This window comes from Coturnix japonica, chromosome 23, assembly GCF_054131305.1.
Source record: "Coturnix japonica strain WE chromosome 23, WE-NBRP24, whole genome shotgun sequence".
Taxonomy (NCBI): domain Eukaryota; kingdom Metazoa; phylum Chordata; class Aves; order Galliformes; family Phasianidae; genus Coturnix; species Coturnix japonica.
The window spans coordinates 3,763,198-3,786,449 of NC_140685.1; the positions used below are offsets into that span (position 1 = coordinate 3,763,198).

At 41.2% G+C, this 23,252-nt stretch overlaps 1 protein-coding gene across 6 annotated transcripts in view; it reads right to left on the reverse strand.

The window, feature by feature from the left end:
• FOXK2 (forkhead box K2) overlaps nucleotides 1–23,252 on the reverse strand; it is a 40,012-nt gene that overhangs the window by 2,552 nt on the left and 14,208 nt on the right. Inside the window, exons 1-8 of one of the 6 annotated variants that reach the window (XM_085522735.1) lie at nucleotides 16,060–16,094; nucleotides 10,080–10,274; nucleotides 7,611–7,758; nucleotides 7,026–7,172; nucleotides 3,938–4,131; nucleotides 2,938–3,113; nucleotides 1,648–1,971; nucleotides 1,255–1,464 (exon numbers count right to left, since the gene is read on the reverse strand). In XM_085522735.1, the coding sequence (XP_085378861.1) occupies nucleotides 1,255–1,464; nucleotides 1,648–1,971; nucleotides 2,938–3,113; nucleotides 3,938–4,131; nucleotides 7,026–7,172; nucleotides 7,611–7,758; nucleotides 10,080–10,274; nucleotides 16,060–16,079 (1,414 nt within the window). In that variant the 5' untranslated portion in view covers nucleotides 16,080–16,094. The other 5 variants (XM_015879854.3, XM_085522733.1, XM_085522736.1 and 2 more) reach the window with 5 other exon arrangements.

Here is a 23,252-nt window from a genome sequence, read left to right on the forward strand (position 1 = left end):
AAAGAGATAAAACGATTCAAAGCCAGTCTCCGAGATATCTGTGACAGAACTGGGAAGGGAATTTATATCCCCCCCCCGCAGGAGGATCTGCAGATCCTTTCTACGCACAATTCAGCGCCTGGCCAGGAAGGAGAACACTGCCAGGTCACATTCACTGCTGGCCATGAGTTATTAAACAAAAGCAATGCAGAGCACGCAGCCAGGAGATGCAGATAACTCAAGCATCACTTCCTCTCTGATAGATAAACACTCCCAGTGTAAGGAAAAGAAGAGCGGTTTAACAAGAAGGTTTAGGAAATTACTACTGATTAAAGTCAAGTGAACAAATGAATCAGACAACAGAAATGTGCTTAAAACATGCTGTAGCAGATTGCCACACTTGTCGTTACATGGAAACAACAGCACACCAGTCACTACAAGCAAGCACAGCCCCTGCAGCCCTCTCACACATCCAAGGGCTCCTTCCCTCTAACTGTTAATAGTCTGATTCTCAATTTTGATTTTATTCATCTGACTATTCAAATATCTTTGCAAATAATACAAGATACCAAATATGTATTCACTTGTTCACTGCATTTCATGAAAGCTTATCTAAACATCTGCTGACCTGCTTTTTACACACAGACTCCCTGTCTCTGGCATCACAGCTTTACTGAGAATACCTCAGAATTCCGTTAGCGGAGCTTGAACATCAAGTGCTCAAGGAATTCACACCTGCTGAACTTATTTGTTCTTAGCAAACTATCCCGGTGAGTACCTCTGATCAACACTGCAAATAACCAAACTGTTCTGTACCCAGTGTGTACCTGCAGAGCAAACTCTTTGGGAAATACTTCATGTGACTCTTGGCTCAGCTCTGATTAAAAAAGACTTGTGTTATTTAGTCTGACAGTAACTCCCTCTGCTTGACCTGTGCTGAAATGAAGCAGAAGCAGACAGAACACTGACCTAAGAGTACTGCACTTCAGGAGGAGAGCTGACAACAGAGATGGAAGTAAAAAGGATACAAAACAAATAATTCAATCCAATTTTACCAAAATACACGTAATAAAGAGTTTGGGGCTACCTTATGTCAATTTCCAGAAGTGCAATTTATGAGAGGATATGTATAAAAGTGAAACTGTTGAAACAAACTATATATATCTGCAAACCAATGTTTTCAGTACAGCTACAAAATACAAGAGAAGGTACGAGAAAAAATTCAGCACTGGCCACTCGGAGGTTTTTGCACATGAAGAGCAGCACAATACTCACCAGCATTGCCCTGGCCCTGTATTGCAGTGGTGATAGGTACTATGTGCGTTCCGTTTTGCGTTACAGTTTTTATTGGTAGCTGGTGTTGACCTAGAGGTGCCTGTTGCACTATAGTGACTGTCTGTAAAGGTGTAGTCTGAGATGTCTGAATGATACGACTAGCAGCTCCAATTGTAGCATGACTAATAGCAGGTATAGGCTCCACTTTCACTGAAAAACAGATGAGGAAGCATCGGTGAAAAACAAGAAAGCATTAAAAAAAACCATTTACATTTACTATGTCAACCCTCAGTGAAGATGCATTCTGTTATATTATGAGCTCCAAACTATGTAAGAAATTACAATGCAAATCCTCGGTTTTAGCACAGAAATAATTTCTGAATAATAACCTACCAGAGCAACCGACCCACAGGTTCTCACCTTTTACTTCCTTGTGGTCTCCATTCTCTTGAGGTTCTACCTTGGGCTGGGTTACCATTGCAGCTTGCGTGACTACTGCCTGTCCAGCTACAGTGTAAGTGTTTGCTGGTGCTAATCCAGTCACATTTGTGACAGACACAGCTGGTATCTGGTGAACAACATGAACTGTCTGAACTACAGGCTGCTGGGATGTTGATGTCGTCACAGGAGTTGCAACAGTGTAGGTGACGGGTTTAATAGTTTGTGGTAGCTGCCGTTGTACAGTAATTAGAACTGGTTGGCTAGATAGAGGTGATCCTAGCAAGGAAGAAACAAAAATCAGGCTGCTGAGTTATTTCACTTAAACCCATCGTTCTATTAAACTTACTGCTAAAGCCCCAGAGGATTATCGACCTCCTTCACTGACAAAAGCAGACACGACTGCTCACACACCTCCTCCAACCCACGCATTCCAGGTAAGCACCTCTCAGCTCAGTTAGAGCTGCAAGCCATCTGGGCAAGAGCTCCACCCACCACCGCAGCCCTGCAGCTACCACAGCTATGTTTGATCTTCATTCAGTGAAACTCCTTCCACAGATGGGAACTACTGTTTGCTTCCGTGCTGCGTGGCCACAGAGGAACAACTCCCAGCTTCCCAGGCAGGTCTCTGCTGAGGGCTGTTTGCTTTGTCACGGAGCAGTTACTGCTACTTTTGCAGGAGTATCACTGAGAAGATGGATGGCAAAGTGCATCAGCTAAGGTAATTAAACAACCAGTCCTTATTCCATCTCCCCTTCCCCTCTTATTTTTTGTTTTTTTAAAGGAATATTTGTGCCTTGTCTCCTTAGCTTTGTAATACTTTCCTATGCGCAGCATCGAACAGATGAAATGACACAAACGCGTGCAGGATTGTCTGCTTCTGTCTGCAGCCCACACTCTGGTCAGTTTTTTTCTGTTTGATTTTTCCTCTAAACCAGAAAGAGCACTTTTCCAAACCAAGCAACAACCATTACAAGGCAGCATGGCTCAATACAGCACAGAAGCACAAATCTCTGCTTACTAACAAAGCAGTCAAGGGTTCCGGAACCCACAGATAACATCACCTGTGGGTCCGCAAACAGCATTTACCTGGAATGTGTGTTACTCAATGTTTGCTCTGAATGTTAAGACATTAAATATTTACTGCTTTGTTGTTTCTTTTTGTTTCTATGCAAAGCCCTGGTAACATGACATGCTAACCCTCTCCCACCTCCAACCCCCAAGTGCTTATTTCAGGATCCTCACCTGGGGCACTCTGTGCAAATCGTGCTTCTTGTATTACCGCTAGTTTTGGCTGGATAGCACTAGGCTCAGGTTCCATTGGGACTGGAGATCCTTCCCTGGACAGACTCTCTGGGGTCTGGACTCCACTGGAGTGCGCAGACAGCACTCCAGAGTGATTAGGAGAGGCTGGGGCACTTCTGTATTCAAAAACGAAAGCAGCAGCTGATGTGTTTTAACTTCTGAACTGCGAAAGACAGCGACCTTCCTCTACAGAGACTGTAACACACAGTGCCCACAGGAGGGCACTTGTGCCTTCTGGCAAGTACAGTTACAACCCAGAGCAGTTTTGAAAAAGCTTCTGTTAAACAAGAACAGAATTTAAAAGCAAACTTCAGGTGCAGTTAATGGAATGGAAGTGGCCGGATGCCTTCCTAGGGAGACTCCCTAAAACCATCTGTGAAATACAAACATTTCTTTTGGTGGAGAAGGACGTAAACATATTGGACTAAAGGGCAACTCAAAAAGAAACAAACGTGCACCACCAAAAAGATCATAGCTTTACAAAGGGAATCATTACAAGCCATGTATTTCCCCATCACAAATTCTGCTCGAACATTATCCAATTAAAAAGCATACTTGTAATTTCTAAGTTCGATATAATGGTAGCTGGTATTTGGTTATTTGCTTTGGAAACTGTTTTAGAATTCTATAGATGGCAGTTAGAAATTAAAATCACAATTCTGTAAAGAAGAGAACAACACAACAAAGGTACAGCAAGGCTTGCTTACATTAACATCTGACAGTTAGTTAGGCATACAGAGTCAGTTCTTTAACACAAGCAATAAAAACAAACCTAGTGTATGGGGCAGCCTCCTAGCAAAGTTTATCATACAGAATCAAACACTGAGCCTGGATTTAATTAAATTACTGAACTTGTGACTGTATCCAAAACTATCAAGTCTGTATCAGCCTGAAGGTTAAACAACAGCCATAGTCTTTTCGTTCATCTGTTTTTCCTTACCTAGAAGAGAGTGGTCCCAGAGGGGTTCTAAAGCAAGGTACTCCCCTAGGCCGCCTTTTCCTAAAAGCCTGCTCTATTAATTTGCTTTCAGAGGCAGGGTCTATCCTCCAGAATGAGCCTTTGCCTGGTTCTTCCTGGGAACGTGGTACTTTGATGAAATAACGATTCAGAGAGAGATTGTGACGTATTGAATTCTATGAAACATAAAAAAATATGTAGAATTCATATAACTTTTCCAAGTCAGAATGTGGCCTACTGCAGCAATGTGAACTACAGGAGACTCGGGGTTCAGTTTCTTAATTCCATACTTCAACAGGAGTCAGACACTGCCAACGCAGTGCCATAAACCTGAAAGGACTCTCGCATTTTTCAAGTCTTCCCCAACAATTAAAAACCAATATGTTAATGTGATACACGGTGACTTTAACAGTTAGAACACTACAAGTATTTGAGCATAATGCAGTGTAAGAAAAAAAAATAGCAGCCCTCGTGTCCTCACATACCACCCTTCCCCAGGTGTCAAGGATATCAGACTGTACTATGAGGGCCAGCAAAAGAAAGAATGTGCTGATACTGATCTTACATGATTACACTTTGTTGCTGTTCCAAATACAGAAGGAAAAGGTTAAATTTCACAAGTTCCAAATAGAGTGAGATTGTTGGAAGTTCACCCACAGTCCAGCCTGTCTCAGCACAGCAGCCAAGGACTCAGCATGCCCAGCACAACAACAAATGGCAGTCGGTCCTCACACAGCTCCTCAGTGGGATCCCTGTTACTCCAGCCTGGTTTGCACGTTACCTTACCCTCACGTGGCTGTGTTTGTGTTATAACTCACACAACCTTGATCAAAGAGATGCAGAAAGCTCATAACGCTCCTTAGTCTGTGTCTGTCTCTGCTTGCCTTTGTACACAGCCTTTTTTTTTTTCCTTTTTTTCCCCTCCAATATAAACCCCAAATCCTTCTAAATATTGTCATTGAATAACAAGAAAGTAAAGTGCAACAATAAGCACTGAAAAACTTGTGAGAGAACAGGGGGGAAATGGAGAAAAAGCTTTGCATTAATAAAAGCTCCCCAAAATTTACAAGATCATAACCAACATCATATCCAACCAAGATCACATCCAGCTGAAATGTCTGCATTTGTGACCCCGGGGATAAGTTTGGAAAAACTAAACAAATAACTGATAACCACGTATGGTTCCCTAAATACAAACGGATGAAACCAGAAAATCTTTTCCTCTGCCAAAAATTGAAAAAGAACTGAAAAGATGCCAAGAACATGTTTATAAATTGTATCTACTTCTCCATATGCTGGAACAAAAAAGTAGATCCAAAAGCACCTGCTAAAATAAGTTCACAAAGAGGAGTCCTCAACAGAATGAGTTTTATGTAATAAGGGATATAAATACCACAGTGCTGCTAATTAAGGGATAGGATCTGGACATTATATACATGCATGTACTGTCTGGTTTGAGTAATACTCAAATATAGCCTCAAATATTATTCAAGGCATCAATCAGATAAGTCACCTTAACTACCATCCAATACCTGGTAACTAAAAGCTAGCATAGCTGTTATACATGAGCTGCCTGTCAGTGTTCCAGCACTGTTTATGTGATCAGTGACTTAACAGCACCTCATTTTCAGGTGCTTTTTTAATTTGTTTTCAGTAGAAACAGGTGCTAACTATTCATTCTGGAACACGTCTGCTTTGCTGTGTCCATCACCTTGGTTCAGGGAAGTATTTTTGTCCTAAGACAGAATTCTGTGTGTTATAGCGTATGTGTGTGAGTGACTACATGAGGCCTGCTCACATAAGGAAGCATCAAATACAGAGATAGCGATTCCAGAACAGGAAGCAAAAAGCACACCATCATTTTATTAACAGAGACCTATTGCTGAACCGTATCTGTCAGTATTTCTGCAACCAGAATTCCTCACTGATCACTCAAGAAAGGGAAAAAAAAAATCTTACAGGTCCTTCCCAGTCACAGTAAGAGGAAAGTCCTTTACTAGCCAAAGCATTACAAAAACCCTATAGAAGTGACATTCCCCATTAACCCTGGAATTCTCCTAAGGGAGATTCAACTTTCAAATAGGCTCAATGACAAATTAGTATGTAATTCATATTTAAAATCCATTCCTCTGCTGAGAAGGTGTGCACAATTTGGTCTCCTACAAGTACAGCAAGCAGATACGCTTCCTCACTTTTACCCTCCTTCAGCCTCCCCAGATTTTATTTCCCTGCAAAGAAGTTCAGAGCACGCCCCTGGTGTAGACCATGCCTGTGCTAAGAGCAGCACTGTGAAACCGATCCTTCATGATCGACAGTGCAGCCTGAATGCTACATATGCAGACTTGCCAGTCCTGCTAATTGTGCTCTTCTGTCCTTCACTGACACTAAAAACAGCAGCAAAGGCATTGAACCCTTATGTGTATCTGGAAAGACTGTGCCAGACTGATTCATACTCTGTTAGTCATCCTGGCAAATGCTGAGGCTCGTCTCTTGGAAAATGAAAAGAAAGAAGAAATTAATTCTACAGGGTTTGGTTGAACTCAGAACAGAAACAACCAACTTCACAAAGGGAATACTGCAGAAGTGCATCGGGCACGCAGCACAAGGTAACAACAGATAATACATACTCTCTCCTTCCCTGCATTGTATGGTCAAGATTCCAAATGCCCAAATGAACCCGAACCCAGAACATCAGCTATCTCAATTCTATCCCAATGTAACAATATGCATGTTTATGCTGCGCTAAGTTACAGAACAAAACTGCATTCCCAGACAGTACACATACTTAAATCCACAGTTCTAGCTACGCTTTTCTTCCCCAAAAGTCTGTATGTGTCACTGCCAGAGCTTTAGAGAATACTATTCCATAAATAGAGCAATGCTTCAAACATAAAATAATGTAAATTGCCTACTTTGTTGGAGATGTCAATCAGAACAAGATAAATTTTAACCAACACTGATTTGAGAAGTCGTATTTACAGAGGGCCACTGAGCTCACCAACTGACTTGGGACCAGGTATACAGCCAGCACTACTCCCAGCTAAAAGAACCTTCTAGAAATCAAGCTTACCTGCCAGCCCTTGTCTGCTGTCCTGTAGTACGGATAATTTTTAGTTATGTGCGTATAGATTCCATTTAGTGTAAGCTGCTTATCAGGTGCCATTGTAATTGCTTGTACTATTAACTGTGCATAGGAGTAAGGTGGCTTAGAGTCGTCCTGCAGAAGAAAAAGAAGTTCCCACATCAGTAAAAATGTAAAAACACCCATATCTCTCTATGAACTAAGTTACAAAACAGCAAATGCCTTAAGCACTTCTGGACAACCAGAACATTCAAGCAGAAAAACTAAGACAATCTTGCTCTTCTGTTTTGCACATTGTAAGCTAACACTAAAAAACACCTGGAGAAACAAACAACACCAAAGAATGCCTACAAACAGATACACACATACACACACAGACCCTCTCTGAAGGTGAAGGGGGGGGATGGGAGCATTAAAATAAACACCGTGTCTCATCACAAAGAATTAACAATTACTTTTGAAGTCTGAAATGTTGGGCTATGATTTAATGCATAAACTGTAGCTAACAATATTTCAGAAGTACTGCATTCACTGCAAACTCAATGTATGGGTTTTATTTCAAACAGAGCTTACCTTTGGGCTGTCTCCACCCGATGCTTCCTTGTCATTTTCTGACTGAGAGTTGTCAGCCATTAAATGTAGGTCAGATGGTATGACACGACTCATTTTGTACCCTGAAGAGCCTGCACCACGGGGGCTAGATGGGCAGGAATTTGCAGCACTGTTGAGCATAAAAAGAAGATCCTACTATTTTGTTATACAGTATATCACCACATTATATTTAATCAAAAAGCTCTTATTGCAGAAAAGCCCACTATCAGCGCTTCTAGACCACACTTAAGGGTCTGTCAGTATTTCCATTATAAAACCTATTTTCCAAGCCCTTCTAACTCATCCATGAGCATTAAAATCACTGCAGGAAGAAACCTGTCAGATGAAGCTCAGGCTTTCCTCCTCAAAGGAAAAAGGATTAACTGATTTATTAGGTTGTACTGTATTTGTGTGAGATTTGCCTACACAGAAGTCCATTTTAACTACATAAGCAACCACACATTTTAAGACACTCCTTTGAAACAAGACACACATCTTGCCTGAAATCTCTGCCATATGCTCGTATTTTGTCTACTCAGAAAGATCTTCTGTGCAGTATTTCTGCACATAGGAAAATATAAAAAGCAGCAAGGCAAAAAAAAATGTTTTGATACTCATTAAAATCTAAAACATTATTTTAAACATTTACAAGTATGTTCATCCACACACGCACATATATATAAAGTGATGAATGCTATGAGCAGGAAGCATTAGCACTGACTTGTCTGACTACACTCCATATTACATCAGCAGAGCAAATACAGTGTCAGAAAGTGAAAGTACCAATGGAAGGGAAGAAGTGACGCCCTCTGACACCTCACGCTTTGCTGTCATCACAGGAAAGCAGAGTTAAAATTGGGGCACCTTTCCCAAAGGCTGCTCTCCTGCACTGTGAGCCCACACGAACTACAGCCACACAAAAATGGTTTTCTTTCCACAGTTACATTTTGCCAACAGGAAAGACAAAGTCACGGAGTGATGTCTGTCTCCTGCTCCAAGTAAAACCAAAACTCTGGCAGCTCTCCTTAAGGGCACGTACTTCTCAGCAATTGTAACTCATTTCAGCAGAGTCCCGAGCACTTCCAAAATTTAACTAAAAATTACGACAGTGAAGACTGGCGCAGCCTTATCTGCAAAGACAATCTCAGAAATCCAGCCCCAACCATTATTTACCTGCCAGCAATACACCATACAAGGAAGTCTGCATTTCTGAAGCACTGCACGGAAGAATCCTCGGTCAGAACAAAATACCTAACCATTTTTATTGTTATTTTTTTTAAATATAGGTCATTGCTGTTCTGTGTTTTCACAGATAACTGACAACATTCTTCCACTGAGCTCACTTCAGCATATATTGACAAAGCAACACATATGGGTACATACAAAGCAAGCTTACAAGTCCTGTCCAAAACAGGATGACTGGGAGAGAAACTGTCAAGCTCTGCTCTCAAAATAGACTCAAAACTGTCATCTTTTTTTTTTTTTCCTGTAACAAAGTGCATTCAACAGGTGCACGAGAGCCCTGAAGAGAATGGCAAAATTCACAGCGAGGCAAAGACTGCGGTGAGGCACATGATATTATCTGAAATATTTATGAGTCGCTCTATCATTTCATAAGCAAAAAATATTTTCCTTGAATTTTAATCAGAAAGCAAACCTGTTATACAGACAAGTCAGAATCTCCCTCTACTTCCGCCACCTGTATAGATCTCATCAAACACCACAGCACTGAGATCAAGGTCTTGGCAAATGGGAAAGAAGTCGATTATCCTTACATTCAAATCTCATTAACAGCAAGTACGCTTTTAAAAACCAATCATTCATAGTCCATTGTCCAAGTGAAGCCCACAGGAAGCATGGAGCACACACATGGTTTTCAAAAGCAACTTTCAGTGACTTTAAATGAAGTTTTTGCTCCAGAACTTTCTAATTCTAATTTTATCAGCTTGTGAGGACATCTGCTTTCTGTTTCATTATTTTGGTCCCAAATGAAGAGTCACACAATAATGATAATTAACAAATTAGCAGCACAGTGAGTAAAAAACCCAAGTTAACCTCCCTACACAAAACTTGTCATGTTGTATTTCAGTTTAGGTGCTTTGTTTACTTTCAGTAATGATTGGTTGATAAAAAGCATCTTTCAGAATTAGAAATCAATCCATTTTCCACACTAAGAATAACCAAAGTACATAAAAACCACCAGAGTCACCTGGAAAACAAGTAAAACATCTGCTCCTGTCTTGTAAGAATTGCTCCAGAGCAAACTGTTACACATCTAAGAAATTCCATTTAAGTACCAGCGCTGCTGATGCAACTATTTTCACAGGTAGCAGAACTGCAGCAGAACTGAAGCTCCACCACAAAGGCCAAATAATGAAACCAAATTGGACAATTGCCTGAATTCTGTAACCAGGTTTCTTGCCCTGTATTCCATCTGCAGGGTTTAAATACCTGATAGTTCCTGTGGGAGAAGGGAGAGGGCTGATCAGGTGAGCCATGTTGTCTGGAATGTTTATCGTTAAGGGAGAGATCTGGGGTTGCACAGGCTTCACTGGGGACTCCGGGGCCTCCTGTTTTTCTCTCTTCTCATTGGACAGAGCAGTGAATGTTATCTTTATGTTTGTGCTGGGAAACCTGAAAGTACAGCTGAAAAAATGAAAAACAAACATGTAAGTCACTTGTTTACACAGTGTGAGAGGTTTTTTGTTTTTTTTTTTTTAATAATTTACACATATCACCACATCTAGAAATACAAAGGTACACTATCTTGCACAATTACTTGTAACCACCTTCATTTTACTGAGCACACAAAGATCAGTGTGACCAGAAAAAGATCCACAAGTGAGCAAGGTCAGAATTTGGAAAGATCTAAGCAAAAGCCGTTATTTCTAACAAGAGCACTTCACGTGTAGCCTCTGCACTTCCTGAGGTTGATCCTAACATTGCAACTACCCCTAAAATAGCATCATTTGAAGACAAAAAGCCATTACGCCCTGATATCAAACAAGAGCTCCTGAAAATGAGCAAGCATGTCCACGACAAGCAGAACTCATCAGGAGCATGAAGATATGCAGATCTGAGACCTAATCAGCTTCATGGACTGCTCCAGCTAAAAGCTCTCTCCATTCTCTCTTAATACACATATTAAATCAAACACCTATCAGTTGTAAGGCCATCACCTGCAGGCTGCATGGCTGCTGTGCCACCACATTCAGGCACGTTTTGGTAAAGCTGAATTTAAGAGCCAGTTTCAATAAATTTCCCATTTACATAAATGACCAAATTCTGTACCCCTGATTTAAAGGGCTGGTTATAATCTGACATTAAATTAATGATGTGTGAGTTGTTGGCTTTTTTTTTTTTTTAAACAGTTGGAAAATGAAGTACAATTACTGCACATGTGAACATTCTCCTTCTATCCCATCTTTCCATACAGGTACTCAGAAGTTAACCCAATTACACAGAACAAGCTATTTATAACTTCTCTGAACTAAACAGACTGAGTTAACAAGAAACTTCATTTTCTCTCAACAAAAGGATCTACAAAGAGTTCGTTCAAGTAACTTCGCTATCTCCTCTCTTTTAATTAAGCTGGCAGCCTGCACTCAGCACTAAGCCCCAGCCATATTTACACACCTCTTCCAGTCCACAAAGTGAACTTTCACGTGCTGGATTACTTACAAACAAAGCTTGAAAATAGAATAGTTTTTAAACGATTCTGTGTAGATCTGGTTTTAAAAGAATGGAAACCAGCACAGTGGAACACATGTGTGGGACACAGCTATGAACACAAGCAGCACACTATAAACAAATGGCATCACTGCTTTGAAGGAATTGTATTAAACTCATTATGTGAGAACTGGAAGGAAGGCTGAACTATGCAGTAGCACTGAAAGCATCAATTCTCATATTCAATTTCTTAAAGCGTATTTATAAAGCAAAGAAAGCATCTGCCTTTTACTACATCTCTTCTGACGCACACATACGTTGCAGAGATTCTTTTCTGCCCTGCAGTTTACATTCAAGCAACAGGAAAGAAGCGAGCAGCGATGATGACCTCCCTTTTCTCTCTGCCTTAGTTCTCAGTATGGGCTCTGTCCGGATTTAACAGACGACCTATTTCTGAAGCATGCTCAATGTGCTAAATCAGGAACAGAATCCATGCCAAAAAAATGCGGATATAATACAGCAAGAAAGTTGAGTGGACCAAATTCTGCTTTTTTAGTACCTCCAGCTCACTACAGGGCTTTCCCTGGCAGAACGTGTTTTCTGCCTGTACTGTTGTAGCAGCAAGAGAGAGAGGTCTCAGCTGTTGTGCTAATAAAAATGAGATGCTGAGAAATATTGGCGACAAATGTCAATCTGATTTGGGAAAACAAAATAAAACCCAGGATCTCTGACTAATCAAAGGTTAATCAGCAGTGCCAGGCAAACTTGGAACTTACAGTCAGGAGCTGCAGTGAAACCCATCACTGCTGCAGTGAACAGCAATTCACACACTGAGCTCCACAGGATGCTGCTTTTAAGGAAGACACAACACACTCACATATCACTGTTCTGCTTCAAACATCAACACCTGAATCGTGTAGTATTGAAAGACTGCATCTGTCAATTGACTCATGTTTTCAAGCAAAGGTTTTTAATGGAAATATATTTTAATAGCTGGAAGACAGCCCAAAAAGTGGACTAAGAAGTGCACATTAACTAACAGATTTTCTGAGCAATTAGCATCAATGCAAACACATCACATCTACTTTTCAAATCAAAATAAGGTGCATTTTCTAAGGTGAGGAGAATCGAGTTGGTTTGGGCATATGTTTTTTAATTATACAGCAAGGCAAAATAAGCACATACACAGACCTGCTCAAACACACAGCGCCTAAAGCAAGCTGAACTCAATCTTAACCACTCGTTAAAAGCAGACAATTCTTTTATGATGCACTAGGATGGTTGCTATAGAAGAAACTCATCTGTACATCCCACTATTAAATGAATAAATGAATGAATGAATGTAGCTGTATTGCAAACTGTCACTCTAGCCCTCATCTACTCAACTAACTCCCACTATTTCTTCATAGGATGATACCACTCAGAGTAGGAAACCAAACGGAGCCACAACTGGCCCAACAGATTCTTTGAAAAACAAACCTTCTAAGACATGTGTCTGAATAGTCACATGATGAAGGGCTCACAGGGCAGGAATCAAAGCATATGCCACTGTTATACTTCCTACATTTCAAACAGCTATTCATAGTAGCACGTTTAAATATTTTTGTATGTTTATTACAAGAAATATATTGTATTTCCTACAGAGCATCACAAAGGAGGCCAGCCAGCCTGTGATCCAGCAACACACAGCACAGGCATCACACCCCAATGCCACTAATGGTCCTAATCACTGTTTCGAAAGTTCCAACTCTGTCTTAACCACTGGAAAAGCTGACATGGGAGAAAACAGATAAGCAGCCTCAAAACATTTCTATCTATCCATGAGAAAACCATTACTATCTCTACAGCTCCCAGCAAAACAGAGACCTGCTGACCTGGGCACTGCTTCTATCGACTGAGTGTAGCAACTCTGTACATTGCCAGGTGTCTTCTGAGAAGATGTTTGAATTCCACTTCTATCACATCTCTAAGAGTTTCTCCTGTTCCTTTAGAAATGCTGTCTGTACTGTAGGAAAAGATTAATTATACATCTGCAAGTCTAACTATATTCTAATAGCATCTGATTGAAAATAAGGAGATGTCCTACCTCATCTGTGGAGCCAAAAGACAGAAGCAGGAATTCCATTTCCTCCCTGTATGCAAGTCCTGCAATGACACTCAGTGCCTCAGTATCCTTTGAATTATTATATACACATTCTCCTTTCCACAGACGGGAGATTTATAACTTAACCCTAATTCTTCTTGCCTACTTGCTTCTTATTTAAGACTCATCTCCTACTTGATCCCACTGCATCACTCCAGTAAAACCAATCTTCACCACCGACTGCTTTATTTACACTCCTGGTAGAAGGTACGTATGCTTTGAAGCTTAGGTCACCAGTGAGACACTACAACACACAGCACCACACGCACAATTGATTCCGTTGTACTTCAGACGGCAAAACCTGTTTTTTACATTGTTCACATCAAACAGCAGTGAAATCAAGTTTGGAAGGGAGCTCTGAAGGCCTCTAGTCTAATAACTTGTTCACAGCAGGGCCCGCTTCCAAGTGACATCAGTTTTCTCTAGGCCTTGTTTCATCAAATTGTGTAGCCTGCCATAGTTATACCTGGGTAATTCACTACTATAATGAGACACTGGAACAGAAAAAGGATTCACAGAATCATAGCATGGCTTGGGTTGAAAGGGACATAAAGGACCATCAAGCTCCAATCCACCTGCCACAGGCACGTGGGCTCCTCCAGCCTCTCACGTACTAGTTCCCTGAGCACCTCAGCAGCCCTCCACTGCCTCTTCAGAGGGTCCTTTTTGTTGGTGGATTTTATACCGGAGGCCCAAATCTGTGTACAGTCACTGCCTAGTACAAGGCTGGCCTTCATCATGACAAGGGCGCAGCCTGGGAATGCAGGTGACATCCTCCCCCACCAGGACCTTCACAGTCGGTCATTCCCAGGCTTTACACACCCCAGATGCAGAATTCTGTATTTGTGTTTCCTGAACTTCCCAAGGTCCCCATCAGCCTTCAGTCCATCCATCTCCCTGTGTGTGCCAGCTCTGCCCTCCAGCTATTATCTGCTCCCCCCAGTTTGGTGTTATCTACAAACTGCTGCTGGTGCTGTCCTATATCCTAGGCCAGTGACGAATAACAGCACTGACCCCAATTCTACCAGGTTGGAAAGCTACACAAGGGGACCACCAGCTCTGTGCAGTTCTAAGTAACATCTGCAAATGAAATCCAAGACACCCCATACCAAAACTGGGCAGAATTCAAACATCCATGGGAACGCAGCATTTGGAAATCAAAGCTGCTCCATCCTGCTGCTAATGGGGAAATCTCAGCACATGAGAACAGCCTGCAATTTCTTTTCTCCATTTGCCGCTCCATTTATTATTGACATCATAACAGAGTAATAGGTAATTAATTATGAATTAAACTAGAACTAACAATTATTTTAAACAGATTTTTAAATAAGCAAGGCTTAAAAGATGAGCCTTTACACATGCAGCTATACACACACCATGGGGAAAAAAAAAAGCACTAAAAGTGCAATCACAAATAAATTCAGCCTGTAAAGCGTGTGTGCTGTGCCTCTGTACCTTGGGATAAGGTGCATCTCCCTGGAGGCAGAGCTGAACCTCTCTCAGATCAAACCAACACATACAAAAGTGTGGGGTAAGAACAAACACAACTCCACCTCTTGGGGAGACCTGAAAGCAGCAGCTTCTGCTACCTTGGAAAACAGCAGTTCCATTATCAAGGAGAAGGTGGTTGCTACACTCAGCCCATTCTTTTCCAGAAGAAACAATTACTTTTTCTAGCTTTCTTTTCGTCCAAATATTACACCAAAAGGTTTCCAACTGTTCAACCTCAAGCACACCAAACAAGCAGACATTCTGAAAGTGAATTAAGACTGGTCTGTTTAATTGAACTCTAAGTCATTAGTGCAGTACTTCCAGAACAGTCTTACCATCAATTCCAAACGTAAGTTATTAGTACTAATACGTGCTATTAGAAACAGCGCTGCACAACTTCTTGTAGTGAGGATTTCCTTGAGTACTGAAACACAAACAATGTGTTTGAGGTTTGTTTTACAAAGGATTTCCTTGAGTTCCTCAAAAAGATTCCTGTCATTTTTCTTCCAAAATAAGAAAAACGCTCAGAGTGCAGCTAACGATATAACAGGTACACTGAAAAGGGGCGATCCACTGTAACACTCATCAGATTATAACTATTTTCCTATTGTCCTGAACAGAGGGAGCTTTTTCACTGGCTCATTTTTTATATTCAGAATCACTGAGGTTGGAAAGACCAACAAGGTTGCCATGTCCACCCACCACCCCACGCCTGGAGCACTCCAGCTGTTTGCCCATCCACTCGAGGTGCACCTTTGTGCTCCCATCACAAACATCAGCTTTACCATCATCTAACACTCTTCTAACCAGTCATAATAGAAAAAAGCAACATCCTATTTTCCCCCACTGACTTCCAGGGGGAAAGATCACTTCTCAAATTTGAAGCAGAGGGACATAAAGCACAAGTCCTCCACTGTCGTTTTTTTTTAAAGGGAAGATTTTAAGGTGTTTCTGTGTGCACTTGACCGCACCCTGCAAAGCAATGTGAAAAACTACCACAGCAAGAACCCAGCATTGCTTCCTACAAGCACACGTGCACATACACGTTGCCTCAGTATAGCTGCCTCCTCCTAAATACCTCCATGATTTAAACTAAGCCCTGATTGGGTTAATTTACCATAAACGTACCTGCAATTATGTGTGGTCATTACTAGTCAGGACACTTCTAGAGGTTACCCAGAAAAGCAACTGTTGTTTAAAAAGTGGCAACTCTCTCCTCTGGGGAATGAATCACAGCCTCACGCGTGCTTCCCTTCATTCTCTGTGTCCTCTGCAATTGATTTCTGCTGACTGAAGATCAATAGCTGAAAAGCATGTCCTCCACAAACAGAAATCGTGAGGGCTCTGAAGCAATCTGAAGCAAAGAGATGTTTTATTTTGAGCACTGATTTCCACAAGCATTCAAGCACTTCTTTCAGGCACGCCATCGTTGCCCACACAGTGCCATAAACCTCCATGAAAAACTGTGCTGAGGAAAATGTTACTGCTCCTTCTATCCACTCAGATGTCTGAACAGTCACAAGCAAAGACCTGTGCATCATCAGAAGTGATAAAATATTGCTGCAGACTCACACTAACTCAAGCCCACCAACATTACAGTTTTATCAGATTCTAAGGGAAAGCTGGAAACACAATCGAGCTGTTAATTACTGACTGTCCGACAGGAGACCCAACTTCCATACTTCCCCACTCATGTTCCAGCAACTGCATAAGAAGTTTGAACTTTTTTAGGGGGGAAATCATTCTAGGAATGGTGTTAACCCACTTTCAGAAGGGCCTGGAACAAGTCTGGCTGCAACAAAGCGTCATCCTACAGTAGCAGAGTATCCATGATGACAGGAGAACATTCCTGAGCCACTGGCAGCGAACAGAGCGAGCAATGAGTAATCACTTCCTGGAAATGGTTTAACACTTCTCTCTTGGTTAGGAAGTTAATTTTGTAACAAATGATACAATTTTTATCTTACGCTCACAGCAATTTAAGAGTCAAGACTGAAAGAATCAACACGTCCTCAACAAACGTGGCTGCTGCAGGCTGCTCTCTCCTCCTGTGCTACAAAACCAGCATTAACACAACTCAGTACAGATTTGCAAAGATTCCTGTTTCAGCAGTCACACATTCCACTTCCTTTCGACACTGAACTAACAAATAATGGAACTGATCAGTTGCAAAAGCACTTCGTTGATCCTACAGTCATGGAAGTATACAGTGATTAATTAAAATTACGTATCTCAAGATACACAAATCTCCACCTTGTTCTGCTTTCTTCTTACACCATAAAACACTTCAACCAGAGAGAAGGGAAAAAAAAAAGAAAGCCAACAACCCAAACCCTACAGAAATTCAATACAGTAGCCCTGCACAGGCTGCAGGAACTGAGAAAGAAATTGGCCTGCAGGCAAGAATGTAGGCAGCAGTTACTGTAGAAACCAAGCTCTTCGCTGCTTTTCTCTAAGCAAAAGAAAGACACAAAAGAGCTGGAAAACAGCGATCGATGGGAAACAGCTTATAAAGCTGCTTGTCACATCTGCTGCAGGAAAACCAGACACTAATTCATTAAAACTGCTCATGTAATGCCTCTGGAATTTGAGGCTCCCCAGCCTGTGAATACAAAAGAAACTCCGCCTATGGAAACACTGCATTTTCGGGTATTTAGCATTTCTGCACACAAAAGCCCTGTGCACAGTCAGGTTGTGTGGTCTCTATCCCTAAATTTCATCTTAAACTGTAAAAACAAAATAAATTTGTCCAAAAGACTGCGTGCCTCTATCTCTGCCAAATCTCAAATGGCTATTTTGAGTCCCAGCAGAGCATACATAGCTCTATAATACAATAGCTTCCTGTTTAAAAAAAAACAGAAACAAAACACTGGCAACAGGAAAGTAAAAATCAATCCTCATTCCTTCTTCCTTCCAGATAGCTGCATTTAATAATGGTTTCCTATTACCAAATATGCAAGTTCAAACTTTCACCACAACAGTAAATACCGCTCAGGAATTTTTCACAAGATTTACAATCAGGGCTGAGCTGAACCAAAAACACTCCAAGCTCTGCAGGCAGCTCATGGAGCTGCAGCACTGCCTGCCATCACACCTCAGCTGTGGGTACTTCTGGGCACGCTAAAGTTCATAGGGAAACACTGAAGTTATAATAATGTTGTGTGTTGTTAAATACAAACTACCAGCAAACCAGACAAAGCTGCTGAAAGCTCAACATCGAGCACTTGGCATTTTACCATTCTTTACAATTAAAACAGTAAGGGAAAGTACAGTGAGCGAGTGCCGTCCTGATGTGTTTTGACGTAAGCATAATCATAAATAAAGCACTCATGACTCAGACTTTCGTTACTTTAGCAACACTTCATTTTCTACCTCATCAGAGACCTGCATTGCATACTGCAAAATGATGCCAGAACCCCCTGACCATGACCAAAAGACGAGCTACTCATAGAGGCAACGCTGCACACAAAGGACTTCCTGAATCAAGTAAACAAAGTTTATTTTAGACGGACTTTTCAAGATAGAGCTCTGCTTCCAAGAGCAGAACAGTCCTTTATTTCACCTAGAAATCCATGACTAACTCAAGCCATTGAAAAAGTGACAAAAACCGCTTCCTACCAACTGCAGTTCTGAGTACACAGGGCTGTTTAATCTCCTCCTTAAATCTGCCAGCTTGGTCAAAGGACAGAATTTTTTCAGGCTCCTCTCAAAAACGAGGGGCATTAATTACACTTCACAGTCACGTGAAGATGTCTGAGGACCATCCCATACACGGCTCCCTTCAGTGACACTGGCAGGCTGGTTATCTCATTGGAAATCAACATTTTCTACTGCATTTGGAGATCAGTTTTTCAACCACCCGCACTTTGCACAATGTTTGCTCAAACCTGTTTTCAATTCTACTTTTATTTGCAATTCCTAAAACTTTGTCTGTGAAGGCATGGACCCTTTAGAAATGTCTGCATGAACTGCACACACGCACTTTCCCTAATCACTTGTGTAGGCACTCCAGGACAAATCAAGACTCCAAAGAGCCTGAAAATCACAAAGCAGCGAAACTATTTGATCTCCAACAAGCAGATTGCTTTTGGAAAATACTCCTCAAGAAGCATTTCTCAGCCGTTCCTTTAAGATCATGCCAAGTTTTCAAATCGTGGGATGCTTTAAGGGGCAGCAAGAAAGCGCAGAAGGGTAAGGTCCAGTAAGATTAACAGTCGTGACTTAAGGAATCAGACAGTCACACAAGTGGAAATCTGTCCAGAAATAAAAAGAACACACTAAGCAAAAATCTGTGTCAGAACATTTGTTAACTACTGCCGCTGTTCTGATAACGACTACAGTACAGAGAATGAAGTGTAAAACACCCAAACATGAAGCACGGGATTATTTTCTCCAAATGAAAACCTATGCCAGTGATCTGTAGTGAATGAAAAGGAACCAACACTTAATGGTGCACATCCCACAGAAGGGAGAAGTGTGAAACTGGAGAAATCAGGCCCAGGGATGTCTATTATTCACTGAATGTAAAGGGAGCCTACGTGTAGACACAGACACACGTACACAGTTAAGCAAAAACAAACCCCCTCCCAACAACATCCAATAAAGCAATGAAAAACACAGGCCAAGACTGGCAGAGCAGAAGCACAAACCAGGCTCCCATGAATAAGCACTTAACTCAGGAGATGGTTTCCTGGCATTCAGCAATGCAACAGCCCAGCACTGTCATACAGGAAAGCTCTTGCCTGCCTTGCACCGATTTTTCTCCCAGGCAATTCCTCCTCTTACAGGCGCTCCCTGTTAGGAGTTGCTGCTATCTGCAGTTCAGCTATTAATCCAATGGAAAATGACCCTAGCCCAGATGAGCACATTTTCTGATGTTTCAGTAAATTCAAGTCAGCTCATGGTTTAATTTTTCTTCAAAGGTAAAGAAATCCATCACAACAGCTCCATTGTAAAGGTGTACTGTACTTACTTCATAAACCTACAACATTTTATTATGAAACTGTTCCAACGATGCTCTTTGAGAAGTTCCAACTTCAACTATCTCATACCAAAAAATAAACCTCCAGAAGCCACTAGTCATAAAGGGAAGTACAGAACTTGGTTAGCAAGCAATAGTGCACGCTCCATGCTTTTCAGCAGAACTGAAGACACGTTTCCTTGGGTCCTTTTAGCTTCATCAACAATGTCAGTATTTGGACTGCAGACACTGTTAGTGGTACAGACTATTTCACCTAAGCATTTCTCATAGGAGTATTTCTACTGCTACAAAAACATACATGACCTAGAAACTACAGTAGGAACACAAGTTGCTGGAGTAATAATAATTACATATAATCTTTCAGTACAAGAAATAATGGTTTCTATGTTCCCATAAATACTGCTTTCAAGGTTTCAGTCACAACTGAATAAACACATTGCTCTTCATTTCTGTAATAATTTTCATTACAAAACCATGGAGCACTGAACAGAAATTAACATTATCACATTAGACCCAGTGTTCTGCAGCCCTATGGCACATCAAGGTTTAGGGATAGTACCACTCACACTAGAACTGTCTACATAAGGAAACTTATAGCACTGGCATGGAACAGCCAGGGGAGGCAGGGAAGGGAGAGAATGATCGTGTTTGCACTGCAGACATGGAGCAAGCCATTTCAAAATGCATGGAATCAATTGGAAAAGGAGAGGCACAGCTCCTGATAGTAATAAGCGCTAGAAAAAGAGCACTGAAATTTCATCATCTCCTCTGTCTCCGCCCACAAGCATTGTATCATTCTTCAAAAACAGATTAAACAGATTTGTGACTTGGCCAAGTCATTTTGGCAACCGTGCAGCAGAGCTGGGAACAGAACATGTTTTTCCCCAGCATCCCATCTTTGTTGAAACCACTGGATCATCCCTTTATTTTAATTCTTCCTTTTCTTACAACTACCTTAAGAGGAAGAATCAGGTGACAAGCTCACAACTTTAAAACAGAGATTATTTACCTAAATAAGTCTGAGCTACTGCAGTTGGAGTTTGTTGCACATAATACCCGATTAAGGAATAAAAAAGGAAGTAGCTGTGAAGACAACATGGCAAAGATCAACTTATGCACACAGCAAGTTACACACACATACCATGACCTCTGAAACGCAGCTAAGGATGGTTTTACTTTCACTAGCCCTGTAGGATTACACTGCAAGAATCTGACAACGAAGCTACACATTCTAAATAAAATTTAGAGTTAAAAGTCTTCAGTTTCTTCAGTACATAAGTTATACGAGATTTCATTCCTTCAGTATTTATCGTAAGACTTTTTTTCCCATTATCAAGGGAGAAAGGACTCTGTCCTTCCCATAAGGTTTAGTAGTGACCAAGATTTCCTCGCTTGTGATCATGAATAGTTGTGATGCTATTAACATTGTGACTGATTTGTGTTTGCGCTTGAGCCAGTGCAGAAGATCCTGCAGCATCCCAGCAATGCACAGCTGGAGATGCTGAGAAAAAAATCAACACAAAGCTTAAAAAGAGACCAGCAGAAACCAGTAATGAAATACCTGTCTGAAGTTATTTCTGCACTGAAGGGCAAAATGAGGGCTGTCAGTCATACCAATACTTTGGAAACTACCAACAACAGTACAAACACAATTGCACTGATCTTCCTGTCTGCAGTGTCCGCAGTGAGCACCATTTTGTTCCTTTTTGCTTCTTCTCCAGTACCTGATGCCACCTGTGAGCAGATCTTTCACCATGAATTGTTACTACTAACCAGGGAGGCTGCAGTCCCCAGAATCTCACAAAACTGCACTGCAAGGATGCAAAGCTTTTACATGTATATTTAAGTTGTGCTTACTGTTTCTCACCAACACTGGCCAGGCTGCAGCTCAGGTCAGCACTCACTCACATGGCTTGCACCAGGCCCTGCAGCACAAAGCTGATGCTACTGAAGTAGATTGTGAGTCTGAGCTCTCATCAAAAAATGGTTTTAAATATCAGATCAGAACCTAAAGTAAAATGACAAGTGATGAGGGGGAAAAGATTTCCATTTAACAAATATTAAACATTATGGTAAATAATTTACACAAAGAACAGGTGTTGAAGCTAAATAATTACTACAGACCAAGTCCCAATAGCATAAGGATACTTTATCTCTCAACTTGAAGCCGACAGTAATCAGACTGATATCGGTGTCTTAGATGGCACTAGCACAAAAGACACCAAGGATCACGCCCTGAAACAACTGACACAAACCAAGGGTGATGGCCTGGATGTCCCTAGCAGCAAGTTTTGGAAATAAAGAACCAACAGCAATTGCAGGAAAGAAAAAAGAAACAAAAAAAAGCTCCATGCTTAATGCTGACAGGATAAAAAGAAACAAAAAACTCCCAAGAATAAACAGCTTTTAACACAACCTAAACAGTTCACAGGACACACTGAGGAGGGGCATGTGCTGGTCATATGTTCAGTGTATGTTATTGGCACCACTATCGGCATGTTCCATGTGGTAACAGCTTAAATATTTACATTTGAAATGTGCTGCCTTCAGGGACGACATGATCTGGGCAGCCCTGATGAAACACACACCACCTAAAATGAATACATGCTAATTTTGGCTTGCAAGCTACCTTCCATATTTCAAACAATGCTTTGCTTGGCACTAACTTGTTCAAAGAGCTTATATTGAATGTAACTAGTGGTAGCGCGAAGCAACTTTAAAAGCAGCAGACTGGGTTTATGCAACATTCTATAAAATGGTTATTGTAGTGCCTGTGACTTTTAGATACAACTTCCTGCTCAGATCCCCGTACAGATCACATGCACACGCCTTTGAACTTCAGAACAGCACCATCCTTGAATGTTGTGTGTGATTTCTCTACGTATCCACTGCCTCAAACGTAGCAGTTGGTAACACGATGCAATCCATTGCCCAGATGACATTTATATGCAACACTGTAGTTTCAAGACCCTGCAACAGAGAGAGTGGGGGAAAAAAAAAGCACTAAAAAAAACCAGAACACAAAAAGCAGGAGTAAAAAGAATTCTGTCACAGTTGAAACACACAACTTCAAATAACCGCTTCCTGCAACAGTCAGCTTTGGCTCCCTGCTCCGCAATCATTTCCATTTCTGTGAGAGTTGTAACAATAAAGGTGTTCCTGGTGCTGACACGGAGCTATTTTAAGAAGGGATCACCACCTCACTACTGTATGCTAATTTCTGACTGTATCAACCCTTTCTGCATTCAAACCAGTAGCTATGATTAGATCTATTTACTTCCTTTTACATACCCATCCTGTAGTACTTGAACTTTAAGTCCCCTAGAGCTATTTCTCTTTC